The 11,812-nt window shown below is 36.4% G+C and overlaps 1 protein-coding gene across 2 annotated transcripts in view; it reads right to left on the bottom strand.

The window, feature by feature from the left end:
• ntn2 (netrin 2) overlaps nucleotides 1-11,812 on the bottom strand; it is a 40,976-nt gene that overhangs the window by 5,267 nt on the left and 23,897 nt on the right. For both annotated transcript variants that reach the window (XM_089125592.1, XM_089125593.1), the window contains 2 exons: nucleotides 4,966-5,154; nucleotides 515-664 (listed from right to left, as the gene is read on the bottom strand). In XM_089125592.1, coding sequence (XP_088981718.1) covers nucleotides 515-664; nucleotides 4,966-5,154 — 339 coding nt within the window. The remainder of the gene's footprint in view (nucleotides 1-514; nucleotides 665-4,965; nucleotides 5,155-11,812) is intronic.

Genomic DNA, 11,812 nt, shown 5'->3' with positions numbered 1-11,812 from the left:
GTTCAGATGCAAAAGCCTCTAAGTGCCATTTGAAATTTTCTTCTAGAATGATCATTTTTATCAAGGTTGTATATTTAAGTTCAGTGATTTCACTTAAATTGCAACGAGGACTACCTATTAATTGTCATTTAAGTGAAATTACTGAACTTGAATATATAAGCTTGATAAAAATGACCATTTTAGAAGAAAATTTCAAATGGCATTTAGAGGCTTTTGCATCTGAACTTTTCATATATATATATATATATATATATAAAGATAAAAGTGCACAACTTAAATAAAAACTAAAAAAAACTGAAAATATAAAAATAAAAACTAATTCAAAATATAAATAAAAAACTCTCAATGACAACAATAACACTGGTGTGAGTGTATATACTTGGTTATACTATGGCTGTCCTGATTAAAAACTTATATATTTAAATAAAGTGAATAGTGTTTTTTTGATGCAAAAAAGTGTTCTGGGGTGTATGTCTCCATTTAAACAGATAAACTGTGTGTGTGTGTCACTCACTAATGCAGGGGGCGACGGGTGATCGGCTCTGCTGATACCCTTTTGCACAGCGGTTGCAGGTGATGCCGGTCACCCCGTCTTTACATGGGCACTGACCCGTCGTCTGGTTACACGTTTTACCTGCAGCTCCCACCGGATGGCAGTCACATGCTGGAGAGAGAGAGAGAGAGAGAGAGAGAGAGGGATGATCAGCTCTGGCACAGGCGCAGAAGGGAAGTCCAAATAATGGCCTTAGCCCCCGTCTGGACCAGTAAACATTGCCATGACACTCAATCTGTTACACACACTTCCCGTAACCACATACACACTCTGTTCTATCTCATTTAAAATCACATGGCTCAATGATATTATATTAAAATATGGGCTGTATTTCAGGAATTACACATAGTAACCAGCGTTTCAGGCAACAACAAACAAAGAGTCACAGCATGGAAAACAGGTTTCATGACACACTCGAATACACACACAACTTACTAAATAAAGTCCAAAAAAAAAAAAAAAACCTGGCTTGTTCAGAAATCATGTAATGATTCCACAACAAAGATCTACTCATACTACCAGTCAAAAGTTTGTGCATATCTGCTTATGCTTTATTATGACTATTTTTCACATACCGGTATTATAATAATAGTAAAGATAAGTAAGTAATGTATATATGATGTATATAAAATATGTATATATGATGTATATATAATTCAAATGTATATAAAGTGAAGATATTCCAACTATGACATGACAATAAAGTATGGGAATTATATAGCAACAAAAAATATTTAAAAAAAACAAACATAAAAACGTATATAAATTTGCTTCATTGCAAATTTAGGGTTAGGGTCATGGATTTTAAATGGGAAAAATAATAATGTTCAGTAAAACATCTTAGTGGTTGGTTAGAAATATTGAGCTCTGGCTGATGGGCAAAAATAAACTTTTATAATTATAATGATGGTTTTGTGTGTTTTAATGATGTCTATATTAAAGTTTTGAGCGTTTCCTCTCTGTGTTAAGACTCTCAAAGCACACACACACACACACACACACAAACGCAGAGAGATAAGGTTTGAACAGCTGTGGCATCTGCAGGTGAGAGCTGGAAGTCCACAGTTCCAAAAGAGATTGAGCCGTGACTTCATGTGTGTGTGTGTGTGTGTGTGTGTGGAATTTAAGGAATTCTCAGGTGCTGTATCACAGTAACGCTGATAAGAGGTCTCAGCGCTCAACATGGGCGTTATCAAATTAAAACACTGACAGAACTACAAAAGAGCTCCTGATTGACACACATACACACATCCATTCAGTACAAATGTCACACAGAAGAGGTTCGGGAAGCCAGAACAGCACTGGCTCACGCTAAACCAAACGCTTTTTAGCTCATTTCAAACCAGCAGAGAGCAGCAGAAACAACTAGATTTTTACATTTGGAAACTCTTTATTTTGATGGTCCTCTTTAACGAGAAGTAAAGTTGAAGTTACATGTCAACTAACTCTCATTAGATTATTAATAGAGTATTAGGAGACTGTCTGCGTAATATCTGCTAACACTTCATTGTATCCCAACTGGTTATAAGTAATTGTTTTACTTATTATAAGATTGTTTCACTTGATAAGACCCTTATTCATCGTCTGGAGTCGTTTAAAGCCCTTTGCAGTTTGCACTGAAACTGTCTTTTGGACCTTGAACCGTTTGGTTCCCATTGAAGTCCATTATATGCTTTCATCAAAAACCTTAATTTCTTTTCGTCTGAAGAAAGAAAGACGTGGACATCTTGGATGACATGGGGGTGAGTAAATTATCAGCAAAACTCCTTTAACTTTAACCTAATTTAACTTATAGAAAACCCTCTACATATGGATTGCCTTTTCCTTCCAGAAATGCTCAACTTAAGACATCTTTTATCCAAACAGTTGAATTTTTCTCAAACTCTGATGTGTGTTTTCTTACAGCGCTGTGTTTGCTTTGGCCGGAGTGACGGCAGCAGATATATGAGCTTCATGTACAGGCTGCTCCCAGTGCACTCCAGTCGAGCTGTGGTTTTATTGAACTCTATACTATTTTTAGATTTTAATTTATATATATGTGTGTGCTTCTGATTTTATGTGGAAGCTTTCAAACTGGAAAATACAGTGCATAAAACATTTTACACACATAAATACATTTCGACACATAAAAAATTACCGAGTCAGAGTAAGAAAATAAACATCAGTGTCTCTTATGTAATGGAGCAAGTTATAAAATCATATCTAAACACATTATTCAAGCAGTTTTTTTAAGGTCCAAACCCACTAGACCAGGGATTCACAAAACTTTTTGGTCAGCTGAACCCTCTTGAACTGAGATATTGCCCTTAACTCTTTCCCCGCCAGCGTTTAAAAAAAAAGTTGCCAGCCACCGCCAGGGTTTTTGACGATTTTCGCTAAATTTGAATGCCCCCGCTGAATATTTTCTTCCATGAATATATGAAGATGATATATATAAAAATAAAGATCTGAGCCTCTGCTTTTAGGCAAAAAAAACATTTTTATTTTATCTTCATCTGTTCTTTTTTTTATTGCCTCTTGAACAGAGGTAGGTTTTGTCAAAAACACAACATTTTGGACAAAAAACTGAGAAAAAGGTATTTTTATCAAACAAGTGCATTTAAAAGCAGAATACATTCAGATGTTGTTTCCTTCATATATAAAACTTTCCAAAATAAATTAAAAACATAAAATAAATGTAAAATATATCAAATTTCCCAGGATGTAAGGGAAATGTAACTTTTGCAATAAAACTTCTGCCTCTGCCTCTCTGTGTTCTACCTGTGAATAATGATTGGAATTACAATAAACAGGCCTAGACACACACACACACACACACACACACACACACACACACACACACACACACACACACACACACACACACACAAATACATATTACAATGTGGTAAATGTGCACAAAGAGAGAAATAATTTGACAATTACACCTTCATATTTAGACAGCCACACATAAATGCCTGCACACACACATACATATTATAGTGTCATAATATTATACGATCTATCTGCGGCACGTCCATGGCTAGCATGAACATGTGCATCTCTCTCACTGACTACTTCGTCCCGATCAGATTCAGAATTATCAAATAAAGAGTGATCGGACTCCGAGTCCATTAACCTCCAGTACTTCAGCCACCTCTGCATTGTCTGTCTGATACATTCTCACTACTCCACTGTTTGAGACGATTGCAATCTGTTTCTCTAAACAAAGAGTTGCGCAATCATTCAGGACATGCGCGCGGGTCTTCCTTACCGTATACCACCTAAAACACGGATACCCGGAAAATTCCGTGTTTGGCGCAGATGCGTTTTTTCATTAAACACGGAAAATTCCGTGTTTGGCGGGGAAAGAGTTAATATTTAAATAATTTAACAACACATTTGCATGTCCAGAGATGACATGCAGACAAACAAGTGAAATATTTCATTTTTTTTTTATATAAAAAAAAATGTGTTTGGAAACAGTCATTATTTTTGTGATTCCGTGTGTTGCCACTGGGGGCGCAGAAACGACACGAGGTGATGCCAACACTTGCACTATATTAACTCATTGGGGATTAGAGATGAAAATGTATCATTGAAGATGGTCCTCGGTCACTTCTGACCGAATAATTTTCTGTTTTGAATTATTAAAAATCACAGCTTCATCGGAAGGTTATGATACTTGGTGACTTTTTTGACATTTGGTATGTGAACACAAAAAAAAATTGAGTTCATGATTTGAGCATGCTAAGTGGTCATAAAAAAATTTGTCACGATTTTGGTCTTTGGTCAAAAATGACCCCCATAGGAAATGAATGGGAAATTGACAAAAACACAAAAATGTTACATTTTTTTTAATAAGAAATAGTTTTTGAGATTGTTTCAATTTAATATTCAAATCCACCAAAAAAAAAAAAAAATGTGTTCATAAACATCTGGGGAATTCACATGCCTCTCCATAGAGAGCTGTACATGCCATCTAGTGGTTACACCATGAGTCTTCGCTTTTTCTCTATACTGTAACCAGATGGTGCTAATTTTCTTCAACAAATATTTTTTTTCTGAAGGCTTAAACTCTATATTAAACAAAAATACTGCATTAATATTTTTTTAAAATAATATAAATAGAAATATATATATATATTTCCATTGAAAAAATTGAAATATCCATAAATATTGCATATCCATAAATATTGCATAAATATTAATAAATTCAATAAAATTATCTCAAAATACTAAATTAAAAAGAATAAATATTATATAACAAAAATAAATTGCATTGGTTTTACTGGGATGGAAAAAGTTAAATTTTTAGGCCTCCGGTCACTTCTGACCAGGAAGGCCCAGGACGTGACTGATAAAGGAAGACCATCCGAGGGTTAAGATCAAAACAAACCTGCCAGTAAATTAAATGTAGTGTGGTAATTTACCTTTGCAGGCCCGGCGGTGTGTGATGGGTTTGCCCATGTCCCGGTAGAATCCCTCTTTACAGTAATGGCAGTGTCGTCCAGCGGTGTTGTGTCTGCAGTTCATACACACTCCTCCACTCTTACGGCCCGAGAGCTTATATAACTCCATGTTAAAGCGACAGCGTCGCGCGTGCAGGTTACAGTTACACGCTATAAAGACAGAGAGGGGGAACACGTTATTGACGAAAGCTGTTTTTTATGGATAAGCATAAGGTGTTTTTCTCAAAAATACAATATCACAAAAAACAGGGATGGGCAACGATTAATCACATCCAAAATAAAAGTTTGTGTTTACATAATATATGTGTGTGTGGTGTGTTTAATAAATTTGTATAGATAAATACCCACACATGCATGTATATATTTAAGAAAAATGTGTTATTAATATATCAAATATTTATTTTTATATATAATATTTATTATGTATAAATAAAGGATGTACATGCAAATATTTCTTAAATATATACATTCATGTCTGGGTATTTATATATACAAATTAATTATACACACCACACACACATATATAATATGTAAACACAAACTTTTATTTTGGATGCGATTAATCGTTGCCCATTCCATAAGCTTTAGAGCTCCACAAATAACAACATATTCTCCTCTTCTTTAGTTCTCTAGTGCTTTAAACAAACTAAAAAGCAAACTATAGATCTGCAGAACCTGCAATCATGAAACAAAATGTATTAGTCTCCAAAAAAAACAAAAACATATAGCAACCCTGGACACCTGAAAAAGTCATCTTTACTGAATTTTTATTTTTCAAGTCAACATGAAACAAGATTTGCAACGCATTTCAAGTGTTTTTAGATGGTTAGATTAAACAACACGATTCGAATATTTGTTAAAATTAACCAACAGCCAATATGGCCTAGATGTTAATTTTAGCCAGCTCATTTTTTTTCTGAATCAGATGATAAGTTATTACATTTTAATGAAATATTGTGAAGAAAATTGTAAAAAAAAAAAAAAAAATGATGCACTGGTCAACCAGTCATCAATATTTGTTGCGCCAAACACATGATCGGCAAACTTTTTTTTATTATGGCCGATCTCTTGCACACAAACTGCATTGGAATAATTTCCCAAAAAATATTGGCCAACATCAATATTGACACACTGAACACGGACACACACAAAAAAGAGAGCACAGACGTGCCAGCAGAGAAAATACCGTACACAGCCACAGCCAAGCTCCTGATTTTCGAAAAATTGGAAGAAAAATATAAATATTGAACTGAGGGTGAGGGTTCATATGAATGTAAAGGAACTGACTGTCTTCAGAAAAGTTTTGAAGTCTTTTCCTCTTACCTCAGTACCATCGGTTAAACGCCACAGCCTACCTGAGTATATGACCATGTCCATCTATAAACCTCACTCCCCTGATCTCAAGACATATGCTAGCGACTGACACTAGAGGCTGTGGTCTTTATGCTACGTTCACACCGGACGCGAATAGCGCGTCAAATTCGCGTCTACCGCGTCTAGTTTGACGCTTGACCACTTTGTGTTAATTCGCGCGTCAAGAGCGAAACTGACGCGGGTAAAATGAAAAGTTTGAAGCGAAATTTACGCGCGTCAAAACCGAAACCCGTTGACGGCCATCTTTGTTTATGTTGATCGAGCATTCATCGAGAGATTCACCGCACTATATTTGCTCTGGAGATCTAGAACAGCGGCGTGGGGATCATTGCCGTATTTGTGTCCACTGGACCCTTCGGAGGCGAACCCTTTGGCTAGTTTACCATTTGCTCGCTCCAGGAGCTGGATGACGGCCACTGTCAGCGGTACTTCCGCCTGTCCCGCGCCCAGTTTGATGACCTGTTGTCCCGCATCGGAGCGAGGATCACCCTCGCCCTCATCCACCTAATCTAGCTGTCATTTATTTTTGTTTTGATGATAAATAAGAGCCAGCTTCCAAAAGTTATTAACCTGTCCTGTGATTTTTTTCTCTCTCACGTCCAGACACGAACTTGCACATATGTTGATTGTCTTTACATCATAATAATATTTCATATAATCTAGATATGGAATGAATAACAATCAATACAAAATGAACATGTCTCGTGTATAGAAATAATGTTTTAAGTGACAAAATATTTGCTTTGTTGTGCATTAGAACCACACCAGGCATTTAGTCATATTACAAAATAATTTATTGAAGCATCCAGACACTTCACCACGTGAGCAAGCGGCTAGGCTCCTGATTGGTTAACGCGGCGTGAATTCACGCCAAAGTTCCGATTTTTCAACTTGGGCGGCAGACGCGAATTCGCGTCAAATGCGTGAATGCAAAAATGGCACTAACTAAATCATTCGCGCTTAACGCGCCAGACGCTCAATTCGCTCCAATCGCGCGAACTTGACGTGCGAATGAGGTTTTTTTTTGAAGTGCGAATGAATTTTTTAGGCGCGTAACGCGTCTTTGCATTGACATAACATTGAAATCATTCGCGTCCGGTGTGATTACGTAGCATTAGTGTCCTAGTTAGTGCACCAGCCTCCCATGCCGGAGACGCCTATTCAAATTCCACTCAGAGTGGGTTGAGTAGGATTGGTTATAATTGGTGCCATGACCCGGATGGGAGTGAGGTCTAGGGGTGTAAGAGCTAATAAGAGCTGTGCAGGTAAACCTCACTCCCCTGATCTCAAGAGGTGCACTAGCAACTGATGCTAAAGGCTGTGTTAGTGCATCCGCATCCCATGCCAGAGATGCTGGATCGAATCCCACTCAGAGCCCTGTCCAATATGACCACAGTGTACCATTTTTTGATGGCTACTTCCAGCAGGATAACACACCATGTCACAAACCTCAAATCTTCTCAACTCAACTCAACTCAAACGGCCAATCTCAATCCAATAGGACAGCTTTGGGATGTGGAGGAACAGGAGATCATGGATGTGCTTTAAAAAGTACATTTTTTATTTTAAAAGCATGCCTGTTGCATCGTGACGCGTTTGATTTTGTCCGTGTTCATGTGTGTGTGAGTCTGTTATTACAGGGCCAATTTGTATGGAATTCTGTGGTTAATGAAACCTGCTCGGGCCATTCCCTAACACACACACCATCTGCTGCTCTGTGTGAGTGTGTGTGTGTGTGTGTGTGATGGGGGTCATGAAAAGGGGGTGTAATTTCAGGGGGATTCTGGGCTAAAGTCAACAGGGTGAGATTACAGCAAATTCAGCTCAATAAACGTCTGCAGGCGATGTGTGTGTGTAACCGCTGTAAGGGTGTGTGCATTTCTCTAAATGAAATTCCAAACGTGTGACAAAAAGAACACACAGATTCACACCCAAATAGAAAGCTAGTCTCACAAACGCACAAGACGAAGATTGAATTATTAAAGCATACGGTCCAGTCTAAATGAGGGGCGTTTCCAGACGAGGGTCTGATTTGGAAAAGAGTGCAGGTTTTCTGATATCTCTCAGCGCTGCGTTTGGTGCTTAATCTAAAGTTGTTCCAAGGGTCTTTCTCAATGGCACCGTTCCTCTATTACAAGAGCTTTCCAAACACAGCTGAAAGCACTCAAACCTATTAACCTGAGGTTAGAGCAAACCCAGAGCTCCAAATTCATTTCTGTAGCGCAGGAACGTTAGTTTGATGAAGCGAGCTTTACAGGTATGCACTGAACTACACCCAAAAACACATTTCTGGAAATGCCATACATCCTGTAGTTTGTGTATAATAGGCACGGTGCATTTTGCAAAAATTAGAACTTCACTTATGTTTTGGATTATGATGTCTAAATCTTAATATTACAATCAAGCGATAAGAAACACTAACAGTGTTTGACCTGATCTCGCCACCATGATGAGTGTTGCTTATTAGGTTGATAATCTCTTCTCAACAAGCCGCACAATTTAAGACATGATCATGTCCATATAGAACAAATAGTGCCGTTTAATACTTAAAGTTACTATCAACACTGATAGTGATGCTCGTCTTAGTGAACGCCACTAATAAAACCACAGAAAATCACCTGTGCGCTTTAACACACATATGTTTTATCAACTAAGAATAACAGCTCATTAAAAATTCCATCCCCGGTTTTATGTGAGCATAAATATCAGAACATTTGGCTCACAGGTGTTTTTAATTGATTAGGCGTTTCCTGTAGCGTAGATTGTTCACACATGAAAGAGTCGTGAAGTTTCACGGCTCTGTTCAAACCTTTTGTGTTTTGAGAGAAAAGCGAGTGATTTGGGATTCTGGAAGAATTAGGAAAATTGGCAAAAGTCATAACACAAGAGTTGGGTGTAGTCAAAACAGCAATTTGGCAGTGAAGCGACTTTGAAACTGAAGCTGGAAAGCTACAAGCTACTCATAATTTAAATTACAAACAAGCTACTAGAAGAAAAAGAAGAAAGAAAAAATGGCTAACTACTCTGAAATGATTTTAAACAGACGATTTTTTTTAATTGTATAACTTCAATGGTTCTTTCTTTTTGCAAACAGAACCTTTGACGAGTCAGTGAATCTGATTGTCTGAATATTAGTCGAGTGTTTTACAAACAGATTCACTAAAAGAGAAAGAGGACTGTGTAGCCCTCAAACCGTATTCACTTTGGAATTGTTGACAAATGTGGGCAGAGGACTCAGGTGTGATCGTAATTTGTATTTATTATAAATGTTACATCACTGTCTTTGATAAAGTTTTGTCTATCCATTTATTGTGTTTTTTTATTTTGGGGGTATTTTTGAATTTATTTACTTCAAAAAGTACCATATTTTCTATGTAAATTATGCTTATTTTTATGTTTTATTTTTTTTTTTTCATTTTTTTAACTACATTAAAATATCATTCCAATAAGTTCTTAGAGCTAAAACTTAAAGATGAAGGGACTTTTCGATAAAGTTTTGTCTATCCATTTATGGTGTTTTTTTTTATTTTGGGGGTATTTTTAAATTTATTTACTTCAAAAAGTACCATATTTTCTATGTAAATTATGCTTATTTTTATGTTTTATATATTTCATTTTTTTAACTACATTAAAATATCATTCCAATAAGTTCTTAGAGCTAAAACTTAAAGATGAAGGGACTTTTCGATAAAGTTTTGTCTATCCATTTATGGTGTTGTTTTTTTTTAATTTTGGGGGTATTTTTGAATTTATTTACTTCAAAAAGTACCATATTTTCTATGTAAATTTATGCTTATTTTTATGTTTTATTTTATTTTATTTTTTTAACTACATTAAAATATCATTCCAATAAGTTCTTAGAGCTAAAACTTAAAGATGAAGGGACTTTTCGATAAAGTTTTGTCTATCCATTTATGGTGTTGTTTTTTTTTAATTTTGGGGGTATTTTTGAATTTATTTACTTCAAAAAGTACCATATTTTCTATGTAAATTTATGCTTATTTTTATGTTTTATTTTATTTTTTTAACTACATTAAAATATCATTCCAATAAGTTCTTAGAGCTAAAACTTAAAGATGAAGTGACTTTGCGGTCACCTGGTGTCTTATTTTAGAATGATCTAAATGACAGTTTTTCCACTTTTGACCCAAATACAAGATTAAGGATTTATTTTTTTTCACCCACTCAACATTGTAGAATTGAGTCAAAAAAAATTGTGTGTGTTCAGGAGGCAAACTTAGGAAAAGTAGCCAAGTTGTGTACCGCTCAGATCAAGGGAAGTATTTTTTAAAAATAAATCAAAACTATTTTGCCCACATTTGTCCAGAATACGGTTTTAGGGTTAAGACGCCAGGTTTCAATATTCAAATAAACATTTGTCAATAAAAAGAGCAACAATCTCCAGAACACTGTACGAAACCAGCCAGGTTTTGTTGGCTAGCCCTTCATAAACAAACCAGGATGGTGATTCAAAACAACCAAAAAAAACAGGAAAGCGTTAGATTAGTCCGTTAGCGGACATGTTTTTAATCTTTCTATTCAACTGAACAGGCATTTCACTGGCTGAAGAGTGACTCACTCCCAGAAACAGGCAACAGCTGGAAGTTTCTTCTCTGAAGGTTTGGCACAAGACGAGAGCGCAAGACCAGCGACGTTGATGAGTTACAGACACGCCGCCGCTATTTCATGCTGGAGATCTCGGACTAAATGCTACATTTTATAAGCTTTATATTTGTTTTGAAATGTCACGATACTTACGCTCACATAAAACGGAGTAATAGGGTGCTGAGAATGCTTTTATTTATTAATTTACTTAATTGGTTACATGTGTTTAGACGAGCCAAACATAAAAGGTGGCATTTAGTGTTTTTGGTTTACAGGCATCTTTCAGACTGTTTAGATACTGCTGGAGCGAACAGGAGATGTAGAAATCCAGTCCAAATTTCTAGATGGCTCTGGTTTTACAAGGGCACTTCGACAAATGTGTCCTTTGAATCGCAGCACGCAAAGAAACAAAACGACAAGCTAGTTCGATTGTTGGCAGACTAACAAATAAACAGGAAAATAAACACATCTCTACAAGGTTTCTCTGCAGCATCACAGCTTTAGATCATTAACGCTCTGTGTGGCGTTTTTTTTCCCTCGGAAGGAGCATGTTTTGGTTTGTGACGTATAGGAAATCTAAGGCAGTAAAAGTGGGCTTGTGTGTGTGTTTAATGAGGATATGGTTAGTATTCATACTTCCAGTGTCCTGTGCAGGTGGCCGTGACTAGCAATAGTACACAAATACGGCTGCGTCCATAATCACATGTCCCTAGGGAACTAGGGCTGGGTGATAAACCATTATATATTATATCGAGATCTTGATCAAATTCAGTGGATGACAGTGATTAGCTCTGGACCTTCTTACTCGATATGGATTCATCTAACAACA

Source organism: Pimephales promelas, chromosome 22 (assembly GCF_988280905.1).
Source record: "Pimephales promelas chromosome 22, fPimPro1.hap1.1, whole genome shotgun sequence".
NCBI lineage: Eukaryota > Metazoa > Chordata > Actinopteri > Cypriniformes > Leuciscidae > Pimephales > Pimephales promelas.
Note: the sequence above shows the minus strand (reverse complement) of the source record. Positions and strands in the feature narration are given on the sequence as shown.